The following is a 20,990-nucleotide window of genomic DNA, read 5'->3' as shown; positions in this document are numbered from 1 at the left end:
TAAAAGATAAATATATAGCTATCACTGTCATTGCATATACTGTCCCTATTTCTACAGTTCATTAAACTGGATCAAATATTTACTATTACTATGATGGCCGCTATATCTTTATTATAAACTAGCGGCCGCCCGCGACTTCGTACGCGTGGATCCCGTTTTACCCCCTTCATCTATCTTACGCGGTTTAGATTTTTTCATACAAATGTTTTTTCCCGCTAACTCCCGTTCCCGTTGGAATTTCGCAATATCCTGTTGTAACTAAGCTTTAAGTTTACTAAGGGACCTGCATGCCAAATTTCAAGCGTCTAACTTAAGCGGTTTAGATTTTTCATACAAAAGGATTTTCCCGGTAATTCCTGTTCCTGTGGGAATTTTGCAATATCCTGTTGTAACTAAGCTTAAAGTTTACTAAGGTACCTGCATGCCAAATTTTAAGCGTCTAACTTACGCGGTTTAGATATTTTCATACAAATGTTTTTTCCCGCTAACTCCCGTTCCCGTGAGAATTTTGCAATATCCTGTTGTAACTAAGCTTTAAATTTACTAAGGTACCTGCATGCCAAATTTCAAGCGTCTATCTTACGTGGCTTAGATTTTTTCATACAAATATTTTTTCTCGCTAATTCCCGTTCCCGTAGGAATTTTGCAATATCCTGTTATAACTAAGCTTTAAGTTTACTAAGGTACCTGCTTGCCAAATTTCAAGCGTCTAACTTAAGCGGTTTAGATTTTTCATAGAAAAGGATTTTCCCGCTAATGCCCGTTCCCGTAGGGATTCCTAAGTATCCTATAACCTGCCCAGGAGTATGAAGAATAATTGTACCAAGTTTCGTTAAAATCCGTCGAATAGTTTTTGTTTCTATAAGGAACATACAGACAGACAGACAGACAGACAGACAAAAATTTTACTGATTGCATTTTTGGCATCAGTATCGATCACTAATCACCCCCTGATAGTTATTTTGAAAATATATTTCATGTACAGAATTGACCTCTCTACAGATTTATTATAAGTATAGAAGATAACGTCTTTCAATACTTTCCGATAGATATAATGATTAAAAAAGTATCCATTAGACACGTACCGCTACTGTAATGTATTGACTCTAGATTAAAACGACTTGCAGAATTTCACAAGGAAAATGCAAGTGGGCTTAATTGTGATCTACATTAAATATTGATTAGTATGAAATACTTGTAGATAATGCTAGTTGAAAATTATGACACTGGCATCTTACATGGATGATGAAGTCTTCATAATTTCTATGATCTTGAAATGGATTGCAAAGTGCAAACAATGGACACGATTGCATTAAAGATTTAATTACAATATTAATATGTAACAAGAACAAGTAAGGTAAATAGTTTATTCAAGGAAAAAATATATTGTTACTTGACATACCTGTTATAAGAATCATTAATCAGATATGGTAGAAAATATGTTATTATTACTATCCAAACCAGATATCTAAACGATGAAAAATACATTTGAGCAAGGCTTGCTCTAAACTAGCGCGTTATGTTTAAACCACAATTATTTGAATTGCCCCATCAGTAATGTACCTACATTATACCCATAACTATTATTCCATTGGCCAATACCAATCTATTATAAATTATTTAAATCTACATATTATGACCTGCTTTCGGGCGCTCCCGGTTGCCCAATTTCCCTGAAGCGTTTTCCCACGGCATAGGATGGGCTAGGCCATCCCGCATTCCTGTAAAGCCTTTCACACCGTTATGTCGTGGATGACCGGCTACCATCAATGCCTGACGTCAAATAGATGACCTGCTTCCGGACGTTAAAGAAGTGAAATGATTTCACTTTGTTCGAGGAGCCTTTTGAATTCTCATTGATCGGGGACGTTAATTTTTCCGGTGTATAAGTAGCGCGTAGGAAAATGTTCGGAGGGTATATTGTTCATTAGTTGTTTAAATAATTAACATTTAGGCTGAGTTGCACCAACTTTACTTTAAGCGTAACTTTAACGGTGTTTCTTTTGTATGGAGTTTGACAGATTTTTGACGTTTGTTAAAGTTGAAGTAAGATGGTGCCGGTGATAAGTAGATTTATGCTAAGCAGATTTTCACGAAACTCTCGCAACTAAAGAAGGATTTCTCAAATGTCGCAATAACTCAAAGTCCATCTCCCTTTTAAGTGAATTGTTATTACTCATTGCTTACATGCATCTGAAAGATGCTTCAATAAATGCAATACTTGTATACTAGCAACTTGAACCAAATTGATTCAATACGGCTCGATACCTTTCTTCGATTTTCTTCTTGAATAAATAGAACCTTCATTACTATGTGCCATCCTAATTTGTCAACTAAGAAATTGCTCCATCATTGATAAGGGTAATCAACATCAACCTTATTATCATTATTTTTCAACTAGAAAATTTTGATCAGTGACTAACATTGATTTCGCGAGCCAGACGGTGATTTCACGGAATAGGTAACTGTATCAAAATTATTCGGTACGTCATTAAATAGTCGAGGACATCGGTCGGCCACAATGCGCCGGATACGGGCTTCCGGCCATCGGCACGATTTTTGGAAACGCCAAAATTTTCATAGCGAACCTTCTGCGCTTTGTCATGCAGATTCGCATGTACCTAGTACTAGTACGAAGGTACTGATGACCGGCTAGTGCAAATTTTTTTGCGCTGGTTGAAATTGGAATGCGGTTGACGAAAAAATCTCTTCAATAAATAGGTTGTAGCTGTGGTTGTAGCAAAGGAAAATTAATTTGTCCAAAAGTTCCTTAATGATGATTTAGCGAAAAATACAATGCGAATTGAGCACGTCTCTGTAGCCATTTTTGTCTTTCAACTTTGCTCTAGTAGTTATTTTAAAGCTGTAACATTTTAGTCGGACAAAGCTGTCTGCCTACCTACTCGTAACTTCGTTTACACACAGATTTTTATGGTTAAACAAATTATTACACCTGAAATACGATTTCCATTATCTGTTAAAGATTTAAGTATTGAAATTCAATATTTTGAAAATCTTCTTTTGTTATGTGTTTTCTTAACATTCAATGACGCACGTTACATAGAGATAGACACGACTGTATTTGTTATTTTCATTTCATAATGATAAAAACATTGACTCAAGAGTTTAAGCAAACTTAACCCTACAGTGCACGATTTTTCCAAATTGAACAAAAAAAATTATACTACTTTTAAATGTTATCTATGTTTCGGGAAAAATAATAAAAAAAATCTATTTTCAATATTTTCGGAAATATTTTGAGTTTTTCAGTATGTACCAGATGTGTCCCAAAATGCATTAAGGGTACCTAAAGTTTTATGTATGGTCTGACATACTGTCGGTGACAATGAAATAAAACAGCAAGATTTATTATGATATATTTCAATTAAAAATTAAATTAATATTATAATAAAATGTTTTATGTATAATATAGTAAGTAACGACACCATAATATAATAGAAAATAGGAATTTAATGAGATCAGTAACCATTATGCAGTCTTTTTCCTCTTGAACGAAATTTTACGGTTTAATAAGTATTTAATTATAAAATTTACATTTTGAAATGACATAAGACAATTTTTACTTTTATTTAGGCACACTGTCACCTTACATTTTTCACAAACTATGAAACATTTCAGCCAAATGACGTCCAGTACTAGACAAAAGCCTCCTCCGAGAATTTCCTTAACGACTGATCCCGCGCTGCCCGCATCCAGGTACTGACGTGACCTGCACCAGATCATCGGTCCACCTAGTGAGGGTCCTGCCCACACTACATCTTCCAGACCATGGACTGAAACGATTAAAGACTTCCCCTTACAACCTGGAAACGTACAACGTGTTCTCGTAGTTAACCATAACGGGGAGTTGTCGATGCCATCAGTCCTGCTGGCGTCTTTGGGTGGCACGATAGCTTTTGGCTTTTTTTCATCCTTTACTCCAGCATATCAGAAACGAATGACAATCATCATCATTTCAGCCACAGGACGTCCACTATTGAACATAAGCCTCCCCCAATGATATCCACATCGCCCGGTTGGTAGCGGCCTGCATCCAGCGCTTTATTCCTGCTACCTTTATGAGGTCGTCGGTCCACCTTGTGGGTAGACGTCCCACGTTACGTTTACATGGCCTCCACTCCAGAACTCCCATCACTTCCCTGACCCATCGGCTGTCAGTTCTGCGTACTATGTGCTCTGCCCATTGCCACTTCAGCTCGCTAATCCGTCGGGCTATGTCAGCAGCTTTAGTTCATTTATTGATCTCTTCATTTCTGATTCGAAATATGCCCAATTTCAGTTTCTGTAACTCTTTTTGCGGGTCATCATCTGAAATCAATCAAGTAATATATTTACCCTTATTGCACAGTGACCCATATCAGGCACATACAAATAACATCCAAAATATGCGTTGATAGTAACTGATATCAAAAAATACTTATTTAACAATAAACTAGAAACAATAACTTACCCCTTTTATATTTTTTCGAAAGAAAACATTGTAATTTTCACTTTTTTTCCCAAGAGTAAAACTTTACTAATAAACTTTTTCACAAACTGACCGACTTTTTCGACTGCAAAACAGTTTACTGAGTGCAGCGCTTCCGTGGCGACAAATGTGAGCTATTTTGTTATGTTCTATAGTGTGTAGTTAAGGTACTTTCTAATAGATGGCATTAAATAGTATCGTGTTACGAAATATAGGCAATAATTTGGTATGTACCATATGTGTCCCACTATGCGCTGTAGGGTTAACGTGATTATATTGATTTGCACTTAGTTCTAAAAATATCAGTTTACCTATATTTGCAATGATATAATTGTTATGAAGTCGCTTATCGTATTACAGCACGCGTCAAAACAAGCTAAATAAAGCGAAGGATAAATTAATTTATTAATCAAATAATAAACTTAAACTGAAATAAACAGAGCATAGGGTCAATGTATTCTGTAGACTTGTTCTTGTATTGTAGAGTTACTAGTTTGAAAGTACCTAATAAAATTACTAATGTAGACGAAGGTGTAATACTTAGTAAAAGAAACGCTCCGTTTCGTAGGCCTACCGCCTACGAAACGGAGCGTTTCTTTTCTAAGGAAAGTCATCAGACTAAAGTAATTTGTTTGTACATTATGTATTGTGTATAGGTGCTATGTATTTCACATGTTTACCTATATTTCATTAAAATATTTCACATGTTTGCCCACGCACAGGGTAATTTATACCTCACGTTACATGGTAGTTGTTAGATATTTTACATGCTTTTTGAGTAAAACGGATGTTTTGTGTTCTAACACACGTCATAAAATTCATGACGTGTGCTGGAAAAAACTGCTTCTATGTAAAATACATTCTTAACACCCATGAAAATGTAAATTAGCGATGTCACTGGGTGAGGTGTGTGGTTAATTGACAGGTGCAAACCTCAAGGTCTACACTATCCATGCATATAGAAGAATCATACAGGTACTGTAAACTACGAGCTAAATTTTAGCTCTTGCTATTGTGATGATAAGTCAATTTTTTCAAAGCATCCTTTGTTATCGAGAATGCTCATTTTAAACATAATTTATCATGTTATTCTTTTACACTCAAAAAAGTTGTGTGTCAGCTGCGTAGACTCTACATTGAAAAATAGTTAGGTACGAGTAAATTGTTCCGTAGGTTCTGTTTCACATTGACAAGTCCTCTTGCAATCTCCATGCGTGATGATAGCAACCATCCATTAGTTTCTATCAGATGTATGTATCATGTTCGCTCCGAGCATTCAATAAAATGCTTCAGTATTTTCACATGTTCCGCACCCATGCCTTTTGTTATTAATTTGCGTGGCGACATTAATTTTATTGGCCCAATTCTGCGTCTGGGCGGAGTAACGGTCAGTATCACCCGGATACATTTCAATAATAGCCGATATCAATAGACTAACAATGGTACAGTTATTGTAGTTATTCCAGCCCTCGACCGTACAGTTCGCGTATTGTATTTTAATGGTGTAACTATCGGCGAGCTTAATTATTTTGAACTTTTAGTCTGAACCGTGGTTTGCGGGTACTTTGTTGGTTTATGGTGTGAGCTGGCAAAGTGCCTGCTGCAAATGATGTTGTTACCATTGATACCCCGTTAGAACCAGCCACATTAGCTAATTATTGGGTAGTTGACACTGGTTGACTGACACCACCAATGACTTTACTTTTTATGTGTTGCAAATACACGATCCCTTCATATATATTGTATGGCAATTTAAACTATGACGTCATATTATGTTTATTCACTAAGTCGATTGTCATACATATTAATTTCATAGCAACAAATATTAAAGTCATTTGGATACCTAATCGGTTTCGGTTACCAGGTCTTAAATGAGGTGTATTATAATAATCATTATTATACTAATTATACACATAAAGAGAACTTTATTACAGAATAAAAAAGTAGTTAAAAGTTTTGCTCGGAAAAATCCATTTGCGTTATCTTCTCGTATAGTAATAGTCACGAGTTTTAATGACATGCACAGTAAGTTTCCTTGGCTAAGGTCGCAAAATCAGTAATATAAAAGCTGTATAATATTCGTTCTGTATAACCTTGCTCTGGATAGGCACATTCATTTGGTGCAACGAACCGGTGATCATTTTGCAAACTGCTCTTAATGCTGGACTCATAATCGGTTAGACAAAATGGTCATTTGAAGTGTATGCATCATTTTGGGACAGGGTCGTCAGATAAATACCCTCAATGGTTCAGTTTTGTTTCACTTAATGCACATGCAATAAAACAATATGAGAATGAATATGGTAATTCGCGAAAATCTTTAACTATAATGTCAGGCAGGATTTAGAAAAGAGAATCATGGTGCACAAATTGGTGTTCTTTAACTTTACATCCTATTGTTCTCGCAGTCATGTGAATCTGAAGTCATTATGTATCCTTATCATGACTTTTTATGAGTTGTTTACATGGCTATTTATGCCTTTCTTTTGTACCTTTCTGAGCAATAACTTTATTTATTCTAATTGACTATTACAAATTGATTTATCAGCTCACTTAGTCGCAAATACAGAAGGATGACTCTCTCATTTATCAGAGTCAAATAGAGGATTTGACACCTACATTCCCCACTCTAGCCAGGGAGATTGGGAAGGCCTTAGCATATTTGTTCCTCAGTTGCCACAGGAGGAGTGGAAGAGGTCCTAGGTCTCAGAGTCACTTCCTGCGCTGGCCCTACTGGTTTGGAGCGGCCTTATCATATTTGTTTCAACCGCCTTTTAGATGCACTAGAACAGTGGGAGTGGTCTTAGGTTTTAGGGTTTTAACCTTTATAATGTTTGCAGATTCGCGTGTAAAGGTGGCCATATGAATGGTCGGTGACCCCCCACCCCAGCCAGCCAGGAGTTAGGAAGATGAAGCCGCGGGGGGCGAGCGTGATGCACGCCTTCACAGCCCTCACAATGCTCACGATGGCCAACGGTAAGATTAAAGGATAAGCAAGCTTATGGGGCTGTGAATTGGTCACATTTTCACTGGTGAGGTATTGGTATAAGGTTAGATATACTACATCATACATATACATCATTTGGTAAGAAAAAAATAACTGAAGAGTCCTGTAGTGCGAACATTGGACATGGTGTAAAATTATTTGCAGGTTATTTACGCCCGTATTCACAAACGATGCTTGCTTGAAAAATCAAACAAACAGCGTTGAATAGAGCTGTGATTGGTTTGTGTGTCACCCTGTGCGTCCACGCGATATTATAGTAATGTTTGTGAATACGGGCGAATTCTGCAAGTAGGTATACTGGCTGATTTATAAATAACCTTTAAAAGTATAAATATCACTTGAATAGAAGTTACCTAATTAATAATGTTAGTAATAATGTTGTCATGATAATTTCTTTAATAATAATTATGGAGATTAAGCAAATGAATGCGGTGAGGATATTATTGATCCCGTTGATAAACAACCTGTCGTAATAAATAGGTATAAAGACTTCAAGGACTTGTGTGTCGAGGAAATTGTGTGTGTTCTAGTTTATTTGTTTTTCCCCCAGTATTCATTTAGTAACAATCTGGATTATTTCAGCCCAGACAACATGCAACCAAGGTATGGGAAGGGTGATGTACGAACGATTGCCGAATCAACAGCTACATGGATTTGATGATGACGTAGTAAGTACGCACTACCTAGCCCCAAATAAAGAATTTATTTATTTAATCTGAATATTTTTGGAGATAAGATAAATTATTCCGGTGGAAATAAGTTTTATCTTTGTTTTTTTGGTCAGTAAACGGAAGATAGGTATAATGCATTAATTCAAGGCTTCTCATTACCATAGGTGCGAGAGACGGCGCCGCCTTTCCGCGTGTTGGAAAAATGCCAAGACCTCTGTCTACGTGACCGTTCCGGCAACAGTCTGGTCAGGACCTGCAACTCCATAGACTTCCAGCCAGGAGCCAGGATAGCGGCCTTCAGCCCTGAACCGGAGTACGAGGAGTCCACGTGTTACTTGACGAGGGAGCAGGCTACTCCCGAGGGCATAGGGACGCTGATGATTGTCCCTAACAGCGTGCATTTCAATGAGATTTGCCTTACGTGTGGGTATAATTCATTTGATTAATCTTTGAAGCTAGAGTCGACAGGACATCGATTCGACTCACCAAAAAATAACAGACCTCCTCAATTGATTTTGATGCTTATTCCCTGATTACTTATCAGCATAATTAAAGTTCAAAATAGTTGAGGATATTCTGTGGTAGGTTTTATGTGCTGTCTATAAAAAAAGTTCAATAAATTAACTATGTAATGTTTACTGTAATTTGTAATGCGCAATTTATTTTTTACTGTAAGTACACCTGTTCACATACACAAACAATATGCACAGATACAATACGATACAATGGTTAAAAAAAATATCTTTTTTTTAGCAAATCGACCTGAACGTGAGTGCCCATCGCGCCGTTACGTGTTCGAGCGTCATGCCAGAAAGCGTCTGAAGCTTCCACCATCAGACCTGAAAGAGATTATGGTGGCGAACCGCACTGAATGCGAAGACAAGTGCTTGGGAGAGTTCAGCTTCGTATGCCGCTCTGCCACCTACGACTCAGCCTTGAGGACTTGCTCATTGAGCAGGTTCACACGACGAACGCACCCCGAGTTATTGGAGGACGACCACAACGCGGACTATTTGGAAAACACTTGCTTAAACGGTTTGTTGAATTCGATACGACAGTCAGTTGTTTTAACTGTGATCATTGTTTGAAGACAATGTTTGGTTTCAGCCGAACGGAGGTGTGACGGCTTGGCGGTGTTTATCAAAGAAGAAAACAAACGATTAGGAGGTCCGTTCGAGGCTGACGTGTTTACCAATATGACGTTAGACGAATGCCAGGCCATGTGTGTTAGGGCTGAGAAGTAAGTTTTACTAAATAACTATCAATTGCCAAACGGCTACAGTAAAGGTTCAGCCAAACCAACGCGATCACACGCGATCAGCCGGCGTGCAGCGATGGCGAACAATGCATTTAAGTCCGATCGCCATCGCTGCACGCCGGCTAATCGCGTTGGTTTGACTGAACCATAACTCTTGTACTCACCAGTTCGCCACTTTGCCGGTGAAGCTGGAAAATATACTAAAGCTATCAGCGCGCGTCCGTCCCTTAATTTGTTTTTTTTTTTTATTGAATTGTAGATCAGCTATGGCTTAGGGCTGCCCTTTTATTTGGGGTACCTTTCTTATCTTATAGATGTAGAAATAACAAAAACACGTTGTCACAGATACTTCTGTCGGTCCATCGAGCACGACGCCATGACACGGCAATGCGTCCTCTCGGAGGAGGACTCTGTGTCTCAGAAGGACGACGTGACTGTCAGCGCGTCGCCCACCCACCACTTCTACGATCTTGTCTGTTTGGACAATCGTGAGTACACACATGTTTTACGTAGGCTATTGTAACATAAGTTAACAGCTGGAGCCTGTAGACAATAAATAATATTTTTACACACCTACTTACTTACATTCAGCTGCCTCCACCACATGTTTGAAAAAGTAGGTATGTCACGCTGTATTTGTGAATTCATATCGTTGTAGTTAGTACAAGTAACTATTAGGTAACCTGTGGATATCACAAACGAATTCGTTCTATGTATAAGAAATTATCTACAGTTTCATATTTCGCTGTAGTCAGGAGCAGGACAAGTAGGTGACTTTTGGTAATCTGTGGTAATTAGCACAAATTAACATAAAAAAAACAAATCACTTACGAATTCGCTCCATGTCATAAGAAATTGTCTACAGGTTAAATAATAATCGTGATGTTTTGTTATTAACCCTGACTGACTTGCATGAAACCACAATAAGGTTTTTCTCACGATTATGATCAGTCTCTCATCGGGTGACAGCTCGTGGCACGGAGTACCCGGACAACAGTGTGACGTCACACCTGTTCTCGCCCGGACGGCGTCCGGACACGGCCTTCCAGAGGTATCGGAACAGCAAGATCACGGGAGAGTTTCATTCGGAGATTACCGGACGATCGCTCAGCGAGTGCCTGGATGAGTGCTTGAGGCAGACCAGTTTCCAGTGCAGGTAAGAAAGAGTATAAGGATTTACTTATACCTACTTAATTGATTTCTTTCATAAAAGTAGCAATGCATGCTATCATAAGTCCTACTGATCAATAAATTACTTTTAAAGATTGTGAACCCGATCCTGCCACTAATTTTTAACACTTGAATAAAACTGAAAATATATTGTTTACGTAGAGGCTTATGTTTAGATGTTTATCATTCTGACTTTATAAAGAGTTCATTGTAGCTGTAAATTGACATAGTTTAAATGTTTTACAAAATAGTCAGTAAAATTGTAAAGTAACCGAGTAATTTGTATGTAAACGCAGACATTTGCGTTTTAATTTTAACTCTGTCTACGAGTCTCTATAAACATTGATCCATCGTTATGTTTAATATAAAAATTGTTAACATCACACAATGCTGTCCAGAGACAATATTTACGAATCATTAGTAAGGTATTGTAGAGTCCATTCATGGAGATATTTTTATGATTCAGTTTGTGTAGAAAATAATATACAAACACGGTAGTCATTGTAGTAAAAGTTCATGAAAAACACTCTACTGATGTTTTTGAAAAAATATTTATAATCGGACATTTTCACAAGTGGTCAATATGTTTTGTTGTCCTACATAATCACATGCATTTTTATCTGTCGATTTTATCAGTTGTATGACCTGAAAACCTACTATGTACACAAAAATTTTATGATAATTTTTGTTTTGGCACAAACACGCTATTTTTATGATGTGATAAACACATTTTGGTTCACTGGCCGATAACAGATTAGAATATGAAGATTGTTTGATTTGATTTAGAATCTATGTGTTGTTTTTCTTCCATCTTTATTACAACGGTTTTTACTTACTTTTGTTTACGGATCAGATTATCTTATTTACATGTCTGATAAAGTTAAAACATTCGTCAAGCACGTGAAGTAAAAATAGTCGTTAAGTTTTCTGAAATTATAATCCAAGATTTTCCGCAATTTTCCTAATTTTTTTCTACATAGAAATCTACCGTAGTACCTTCTTGGGTTGCCTAAAATATGTGTTCTACTTTATTTTTATAGATCTGCTGTGTACAGTGATCGGTCAAGAATATGCCGGCTGAGCAGATACAATCAGAAAGATGGGATGAGGCTGCTCTACGACCCGGATTATGATTACTACGAAAATCTCATGCGTAAGATCTTTTCTTATTTTAATTAGTTTAGTAACATAATACAGGGTAAATCCCAGATTTTTAACAAAGGGCCATTGTTTTATAGTAAGAACGTTTCAACATTTAGTCACAGTCGATATTCTAAAGAACACATTTAGATTTGCGTTAATGCCGTTTTTGTCGCAAAAATGTAGAACCATTGTTGCCTCACATTGTTGTACAAAAACCAAGTGTATTGTGACTAAAAATACACAGCTTTGATTCAGAAATAGTAACACGAGAAAGGAGGAAGGATCCAATAAAGGTTGTCGGTCTAAATTGTGCCATTATAGTAATGGATCAGTGTAGTAGCACATGCGAGGCAATTGTCGCAATGAGGTGGAGTTGACTTTGACCCCTTGACGTCTTATAAATAGACGGATGGCAAATAAGAAGCACTTATCTACATTCTTGTGGTGCTGTAAATTCGCACCATTGAAGCCATTAGACAGAATAATAATAATACATTCTTGTGTGTAGAGACTATCGCCCGTAATCACAAACGATGCTTGCTTAAGTGAAGCAACAAATCGAACGCACAGCGTTGAATAGAGCTCTGTGATTGGTTCGTGTGTCACGTCTACGCGCACTGTGAGACCTCACAGTAAAGTTTGTGAACACGAGAATAAGAAGCACTTATTACTTACATTCTTGTGTGTAGAGACTATTTCAATTTGGTACAATTATAGTTGCTATTGAAGTAAACAACATAATTTATAACTTGCAAATTAGGGAATACGTAACTATGTATGTATCTAAATATTTGTATTGGAAGTTAAAATTAACTAAGGCTAAAATTTAATATTGACTGAAGACTGAAAAAATCTATTTGATCAGTGATAATGCGACTTCGTTGTTGGTAGATTCAAAGTACTAGTTAGACGTGGAAAAACCCACAACAATCACATATTTAAACTGCAGGAAAAATAGACTTAGATAAAACTTGTGATAATATGATTATTCTGCATGTAGTAAATATCATCTTTTAAAATAGATCTATGTGGACAATGAAATCGCTATCTTTCTATCAGTTGTGAAATGCGTTTTATTAATAGGTACTGTTAAGTACTAAAAAAATAATCGTGACGCTCTGAATGTACTAATTTGTAACACAACTTTTTTATCTATTCGTAGACCTCAACGAGAGAACAGCAAACAATTCAGTCCACAAAATCTCTACTTTTATTTATTATGTCTTACTTTTTAACGTTAGCTCCTAAATTGGTCCCGAATTCCTATCAAATTGGCATGGAAATACAGAATGTGAAATGTTTTCTAAATTGGGGATCCAGATCAATTAGTGAGTGGTGAGACGGAGGCGGGGGGCGCGGGGAGCGGCTCGGCGACGCCCTGGGGACGCCCCACTACCACAGGTTCGGAGCATGTCCAGAACTGATGGGCTTACTTCATTCGGTTGTATAGGAACAAAGATTAGTACCAGTATAAACAGTACAGACGAATCAATCGCAATGCTTTCAGATTGTCATAAATGATTGGCCTCTCTCTCTCTACATGTCTTACTCCAGTTGCAGACCAAGAGCTAAGCTTTTGTTGTGATCAGACTGCAAACTGTGCAAAGCAAACACTATGGAAAACTGCGCCAGGTTTGCGAGCTAAGCAAAACTAACTTGGCTTACTGGCTTACATGCTTGGCTCTTGTTCTGCAATCCGCATCAGACCCAGATGGTTCTTCTTTGTATGAAAAGAAACTTTAGGTACTTAATCATTTTCAAGGTGCTAAGTCCGCTTGGCTAACCATAATAACCATATGACACCATAACAACGATATTCAAATATTAAAAATTTATTCCATTATTGTTATTTCTTCGAGTTGACTAAATTAAATAGCAAGAGATAAAGGCTTTCAGTCAAGTAATTATTTGACTTTGTTCCATACGAAGCGAATGAATTAAGTAGACACAACTGTAGCAGACTGTCGTTGCATTTAAAACCAGAAATACCTAATTATGTGATATGTATAAATATCGTGATATCAGAGTTGAGGGGACACGACAGGATTCATAAAACATTACTAAACACACATTCGAAGACGCGTGAAGGTTATTGTAGACTTGCACTGGAATTTCCGTTCCTAATCCGTATTTAGTTTTCTTGTCTACAAGTAAACAGCTTCTTCATAGCATCATCTTATTTTATATTCGAGATTATTATCTTTGCTTTATTATTTAGTGTTAATTAATAAGGATTTAAATTTCCCATTTAACTTATTAATAGCTTAATTTCTTTTCGGATTTAAATGCAACGACATTGGCTAAGTTTTAAGTTTTGATCAGTTCTGTTGTTTTTGGTAGATACGAGTAGGTACATCATTGGTTTATGTAGAGTAGGTGTATTTGTGTAACGTAGATATGTAAGGAAAGTTGTTTTTTAGAATAAGTAGATTAGTATTCTTTCTTAGGTGGTTAGATTTTCTTTCTACGAAGGTAAGTGAGCATGTGCTACTAAATAGTCTTTAGAATGTAGTTAGTTAGTCACTTAAGCAAATTAGTATATTATCGTAGAATTAGGTGCATGAACATAAACAGATTTTATTCTTCGTTAAAATCTATTCACAAAGGCAGTAGTTTAAAAAGAGTATGCATGTCAGTAGACTGCAGTGCATGACTGCATCTAACTAAACGCATGACTCACTAAAGACATCTTTCAACATTAACTTTCTAGGTGGTAACGGCGGAGGCGATCGGGACCGGGATCGCGACCGCGACAGGTATCCCGGAAGCGCAGACCGCGACCGCGACCGGTATCCAGACGATGACCGCTACGACGACGATCGGTACGGCGGCCGACCCGATCGGTACCCCGACGACCGGTATCCAGTCGGCCCCGAACCTTACCCGGACAGATACTCCCCGGGCGATCGCTACCCAATCGACAGATATCCCGACGACAGATACCCACCCGGTGTCGGGATCGACCCATATCCGGCTGCTTATCCCGCTGCCTACCCGTCCGACGTCGACCGGTACAGACCCGGATACGACCGGTTCCCTGCCGGTGATCGATACCCATCTGCGTCTGGAAGCAGATATCCCAGCGGCGGAGACCGATATCCCTCCTACTACTACCCCGTATCCAACAGCATCGATAACTATCCTGGTGATAGGGATAGATATCCAATTAGCAAATATCCTATTGACATTTACCCCGCTGACCGGTACCCAGAGAGATACCCTGTTCGGGGCGGCTCGTACCCTGAGCGACCGTGGTATCCGCGCCGCTATCCTGACCGGTACGACCAGGACCGATACCCGTACAGCCGGTATCCCGTGGGGGTGAATAGGGACCCCGTCCCACTTGGTGGTGGCAGATACCCTGACTTGTATGACAAATATCCGCCGACCGGATCGTCCTACCCTGGTAAGCATGTATTAGTAATGTAGTTTATCGCACAATTTGAATTATTAAAATGAACCAGTTTTTCGTTTTTATTTATCTATGTCGCAACTATTATGTATCATCTAATGAAAAGTTTACTAGAGTTCTTCATTGTTCTTTCTGTCAATACTTAATGCAATCTAAAAATAGCAGGTTATGGTAGAGGCGGTTACTATGGTCCAGCAACGTTCCCCAGGCCAGATCGCTACCCAGTACCAGCTCCGGACGTAGGTCTACGACCAGGCCCTGATAGGTTGGTATTCTCTATGGCCTGCTTGAATATGCTTTTATGAAATCCCAGCATTAATAATCAGTTATAATAACAACTTTACTCCTACAGCTATCCTGTTGAACCAAGACCCGGTCTTGGGATCGGTCATAAAAGACCGATTGATAGGCCAGGCCTGCTGGATAGGCCTGGACTAATAGATAGACCGGTATACCCACCACCAGGATTGGATCGTCCTGTAGTCGGTGAGAAATCTTTCAATTTTAAATCTGACAATGATTTAGATGACACGCAGTAATTTAACGTGAATTCTTTTTTTCAGGAGCCATCTATCCAGGTTTTGATAAAGATGGGCCAGTAGGTCCCGTAGGCATTCCAAACGGAAGACCAGCGCCTGGATTCAACAGACCATGGCAAGGTTCTCGCTGTGAGGAGGACAGCTTTAGACAGGTCGGCAGACAACGAATGCAAAAGCGATTCGTCCGTCGTTTCACAACTGCATACTCCTTGGCTCACTGCCAGAGAGAGTGTATAGAAGCTAGAGACTTTATTTGTAGGGCGTTTAACTATAGGTAAGAAAGAGGAAATCAAGGGTCTTAATCAATTACTTTGATCGATGAATGAGTAAACAATTTATTTTTCAGGGATGTTACGTACGGGGAACCTCGTGATAATTGTGAGCTAAGTGACCATGATACTCAAGCTTTAGATGCTGCCAATCCACTGCACTTCGATAATACAGCAAACGATTATGATTTCTACGAAAGGGCATTGGGTCGCATAGCAGACGACTGTTTAGATGGTAAGTGCGATGTAAAGCAAATAGGTATCTATTGGCAATTTAAATCTTCGAATATTAGACAGGGTTTTCTTCCATTTATAGTGTCTCAAGTATGCAACGAAGATGGCATGGAGTTCACACTCAGGTTGCCAGAAGGCTTCTACGGCCGAATGTACACTTACGGGTTCTACGATCGTTGTTTCTTCAGAGGAAACGGGGGTACCGTGAATGTGTTACGAATTTCGGGTGCACATGGATATCCTGAATGTGGCACACAAAGAGTAAGTGCAAGATATTAAAGCTAGATTAGATTAAGTAGATAGTATTTATCATATTGTAAATAACTTTATCGATGACGCCGAATTAATCAATAACAATGTAGAGTGCGTAATGCTGTAAGAGTTTTAAATCCTCTTTCTATATTTTGGAATACATAACTGTATCTAATAACTAAAATGGAATGGGATAAGTAAGAGTCGCATCTTGGAGGCACATATATTCATCCACCTAAACTGTCATTGCTCTAAATCTCTAAAGAAAATAATAATGTCTTCTATGTTTTTCAGTATGGCGATACCATGACAAATATCGTGGTGGTTCAGTTCAGCGACAACGTTCAAACCTCCAGAGACAAGCGGTTCAACTTGACTTGTCTCTTCAGGGGACCAGCTGAGGCTGTTGTTACGTCAAACTACATCGGGGCTGGGTGAGATTATGGAAACAATAATTTATGTGTGTTTTGGAAAACTAATGTTCTCCCCATGAGACAAACAACTATTTGTAGCTATAGTTTATGGAACGAGTCAATATACTCTGTAAATAAATATGTTTTTGTGGGTGTGGTAAGGATGTTAGTTTTTCAAATAAACACTTATGTAAACCGTGCCGCGATTAACAGTTAACTGAACTCGTGACTTATGGGAGTTAGCGCTTTTAGATATCTATTTATAGTGTTTGAAAGCTCCAGTTTTAACTGTTAAACCGATATGTTTTAAAATATAGGTTTACGGCTTATATTTTTGGGGAATGTAATTGTTTTGTTTTTGTGTGTGTGATTTTACAGTGGAAATGTTTGGGTGAATAACTTCTGCTGTTTTTGTTCTAATGTGTTTTTTGGTATTTATTTGAGTGCTGTTATTTCACTAACAGCTACTAACGTAGAGACTTTGAACGAATTAAATGTTATTTTGAATCTACCAAATGTTTAGTCAAGCCGTTTCTGATAGCGAACGATAAAAATAATCTTGTGGAAAAACAAGATGTAACTAGGTAACTTTTGTCATGGGATTGGGCTCATAGAAATTCATTCAAAGTCGTCAAATGTACAATTTGAAAAGTTGACATCAAGTCTAACAGTAGTTCCGGGTTCGATTCCATCGACAGGTCTGGCAGTCCGATCCCCATCGAGTATCTTCCAGAGGAGAGCTCCCTGAACTCCAAGGTTCGCCTCATGATCCTGTACCAAGGCAGGCCGACCACCACCATCGCCGTTGGAGACCCGCTCACCTTCAGACTGGAAGCCCAGGATGGGTATAACTACGCAACGGACATCTTCGCAACGAATGTCATTGCTCGAGATCCTTATTCTGGCAGATCTGTTCAACTGATCGATAGAGTGGGGTAAGCTGTGATATCCTACTCGTAATTTCATTATCTTGAGGAAATAATATATTTATCTATGCTGTTGCTGACAAAATTATTAAGTACTGAAAACTATTCCTATTGGAATTTGCGATAAGATTAGCGCGCTTAGTAACAATTTATTAAAAAACAAGGTCTTCCACGATAATCCTACTATTTCGTAACACGTGATGATCGATACAGCTAATTTTAACTACTGCTCTACACTATCTAATTTATTGAATCATCCAGAAACAAACATGGCACTTAGATATTGATTAAGCATTAGTTAGATAAGTGCGGTAATTGTGTTATCTAAATTGCTCACAACAGTTCCTTCCTAAGATAGAGAGATCAGAAGGTCACGATACACGATGGCATCTCGTGATGCTTATAATAATCCCTTTCAGATGCCCAGTGGACCCGTATGTGTTCCCTGAATTGGACAAAGGTCGCAGCAGCGATTCCTTGGAGGCAAAATTCAACGCGTTCAAGATTCCTGAATCAAACTTTTTGGTGTTCGAAGCTACGGTGCGCACCTGTAGAGATGGTTGCCAGCCAGTAAGTATGAATTTTAATCCATGAAATCTACTTTGTTGTTTTGTAACGCTGTGTATACCGCAGTAATTTTCAGACTTTCAGGAAAATATATTGCTTTTATCTATTTATTCAATCTGATACCTGTCTATCCGTATTTATTGACACTTTTAAATTACACTCAACTCACGTAACATTACAAATAAGTATGTAGTTTCGCATACTTCCCTGCCAGACATTTATCAATATAATTATTCATTACGATTGTTTTTATAATTAACAATCTAATGAAACACATTATAATGATAACTGAACACAAACAGTTCAAATTACGTCAATGGGTTTAAAATAAACATCGAATGTTATAACTGGGCCGCAGGTTATCGGCTATGCGTTTATCTGTTTTGCTGTTGGTGCACTTTTGCTAATCTATCATTTACTGCTCTATGCTAATTACTACTTCTATATCTAGGTTGTAAATTTGCGATTATTGACTGTTTATGTTCTTTGTACTATCTACATAGTTGTATTTCCCACAGCAGTATAGAAAACATTGTTAATTAAATAAAGATAATACCTACCGTACCTACAATTTATGTTTACAAGAAAGTTTTCTTTTCCAACCATGAATGAGTTGAATCATTATTTCTTTTTGCTTGAATGATTTATTGACTCCTTATTTTCCCAGGCCTACTGTCCGAGTCACACTGGTCGGTCAGAGCCGTCCTTTGGCCGTCGCAGAAGGGATGTCAACGCTACTATTGCCGCGGAGGGCAACGACACAGCTGAGGTGAAGCCCGACGAGACAAGCGACTCCAGCGCAGATAGCACCGACGCCAAAGACAAGGATGGAGCAGTGTACAAAGTGTCGTATGAAGAAACTGGGGTGGACAAGTATCTGAAGGAAGAAGTGGAGACGCCAAGTCACGTTCGGAAGATGATTGAGGTAAGTTCAATGAAGAAAGAAAATTACATAAACATAGCACTTATCTATTGAAAATACCTTAACTTTGAGGTAGGAAAGCCTACGTTAAGTGCCTACTTGAATTATCATAGCCACATTCAACGTTAAACTTTGGTATAACAAGATTCGTAGGCGCCTGAAAACTTTATGCCGATCAAGCGCTCATTCTGTCTCTCTGCTGTAAAGCCTACGACTTATCTACCAACGACATAGAAGTTAGCTGTCCTCCGGGAGCCGCTGGGACTACTCAACCATCATTGGTTGTGTATCATTGGAGGCCAAGTTGTAGATCCTGACTATAAGTAGGTATACAGGAGTTGCAGATGTGGGATTATTTCCGAACCAACGACATGGCACACATATTTAAGAGGGCATGGGGTTCTTGAGGTCTGTAAATTTATAATAGAGGCTTTAGGCTACATTGATGCAATTTTTTTGCAAATTAATTAATTGACTTGATTATTCCTACCTAGGTGTTCGACAACCGCAACGAACTGCTAGAAGAGAACGGCCCTTCGGACTCGTCACCTGTAGTGGCGGAGGTCGGCGTGTGCGTGTCGCCCTACCACTACCGGGCGCTGCTGGTGGCACTGTGCGTGCTACTGTCGCTCCTGCTGGCAATGCTGACTGCCGCCTTGTATATTTACAGGCAAGTATAAAAGAATTGAGTTTTGTATTCATAGCAAGCTTAGGTTTACGATTGACCATTGGGCTAAGCAGAAAAATATCGTGTAACGCGCCCGCGCCTAAATATAAAACTCGAGCAGTTAAAAACTTTACAGGAACTACTAAAAACACAACTGAGCATTACCTAAGTGACCTAGACTATAGCTGTGACTTTTATCCATCTAGCTAGGGGCATGATATCTATTACGTTCCTCCTTCTAAAGGAAATTCAAGATCTACTTACTTACTTAGGTTCGGTTTCCATCAGGAGAGGAAAGGAAATGTGTTTGAATGAATACCCAATCAGATTTCATAATTTCCACATCACTTGATCACCTCTCCACTTAGCTTCGGTTCGGGAAATCTGATTGTTTTCAAACACTCTCTCCTCTCCTTTGGTGGGAACCGGGCCTTAAATTCGTTACTAAGCGGCCGCCCGCGACTACGTACGCGTGGATCCCGTTTTGCAAAGTCCCGTCTTAGTTAGCACCTACGTTCTAAAAGGAACCCCATGCAAATTTCGAGACTCGTAGTTTCTGAGATTTCGTGATGAGTGAGTGAGTCAGTCAGTCAGTGACGTTCTGCTTTTATAGATATACTTAGATTAAATTGATCTACTTACATGTTCCGCTGTCTTCCTCAGGCGATACTGGCGTGTGCTGCGCAAGAACATCCAAGCGTCGAGCCCTGCGCCGGCGCTGCGCCCCGTAACGCCGGGCCCACGGCCCACCAGGCCCTCGCTCTTCTCCGCTTCACATCTACACAAACCATTCTCTTTGAGGTAATCCGTTTATTAAAAGGCTGAGTTGCACCACCTAACTTTGACCGTAACTATGACGATCACGTTAACTGGTGTTTTTTGTTTGGAGTTTGACAGACTTTTGACGTTTGTCAAAGTTAAAGTAAGATGGTCACAGATATGGATTAGAGAAGATGGTGCAACTCAGCCTAAGTATCACGAAAGTGTAAAAGTAGATTTGATTCGGAATAGTGTGTTGTCATCTTCACTAACAAGAAGCCAATTTTTTTTA

The 20,990-nt window shown here is 38.7% G+C and overlaps 1 protein-coding gene across 5 annotated transcripts in view; it reads left to right on the top strand.

Annotated features, from left to right (window-relative positions):
• Positions 1–20,990, top strand: part of LOC135079934 (uncharacterized) — a 34,433-nt gene that overhangs the window by 12,715 nt on the left and 728 nt on the right. For 2 of the 5 annotated variants that reach the window (XM_063974572.1, XM_063974571.1), the window contains exons 2-22: positions 7,330–7,465; positions 8,079–8,164; positions 8,332–8,590; positions 8,921–9,202; positions 9,275–9,407; positions 9,771–9,913; positions 10,377–10,581; positions 11,636–11,748; positions 13,059–13,139; positions 14,449–15,144; positions 15,313–15,415; positions 15,503–15,636; positions 15,714–15,963; positions 16,036–16,193; positions 16,275–16,453; positions 16,739–16,878; positions 17,556–17,792; positions 18,203–18,353; positions 19,018–19,275; positions 19,767–19,942; positions 20,603–20,740. In XM_063974572.1, the coding sequence (XP_063830642.1) occupies positions 7,399–7,465; positions 8,079–8,164; positions 8,332–8,590; positions 8,921–9,202; positions 9,275–9,407; positions 9,771–9,913; positions 10,377–10,581; positions 11,636–11,748; positions 13,059–13,139; positions 14,449–15,144; positions 15,313–15,415; positions 15,503–15,636; positions 15,714–15,963; positions 16,036–16,193; positions 16,275–16,453; positions 16,739–16,878; positions 17,556–17,792; positions 18,203–18,353; positions 19,018–19,275; positions 19,767–19,942; positions 20,603–20,740 (3,989 nt within the window). In that variant the 5' untranslated portion in view covers positions 7,330–7,398. The remainder of the gene's footprint in view (positions 1–7,329; positions 7,466–8,078; positions 8,165–8,331; positions 8,591–8,920; positions 9,203–9,274; positions 9,408–9,770; positions 9,914–10,376; positions 10,582–11,635; positions 11,749–13,058; positions 13,140–14,448; positions 15,145–15,312; positions 15,416–15,502; positions 15,637–15,713; positions 15,964–16,035; positions 16,194–16,274; positions 16,454–16,738; positions 16,879–17,555; positions 17,793–18,202; positions 18,354–19,017; positions 19,276–19,766; positions 19,943–20,602; positions 20,741–20,990) is intronic. The other 3 variants (XM_063974573.1, XM_063974574.1, XM_063974576.1) reach the window with 3 other exon arrangements.

The sequence above is a fragment of the Ostrinia nubilalis genome, chromosome 17 (assembly GCF_963855985.1).
Source record: "Ostrinia nubilalis chromosome 17, ilOstNubi1.1, whole genome shotgun sequence".
Taxonomy (NCBI): Eukaryota; Metazoa; Arthropoda; class Insecta; order Lepidoptera; family Crambidae; genus Ostrinia; species Ostrinia nubilalis.
The sequence above is the reverse complement of the archived record's forward strand: the minus strand, read 5'-3'. Positions and strand labels throughout refer to the sequence as shown.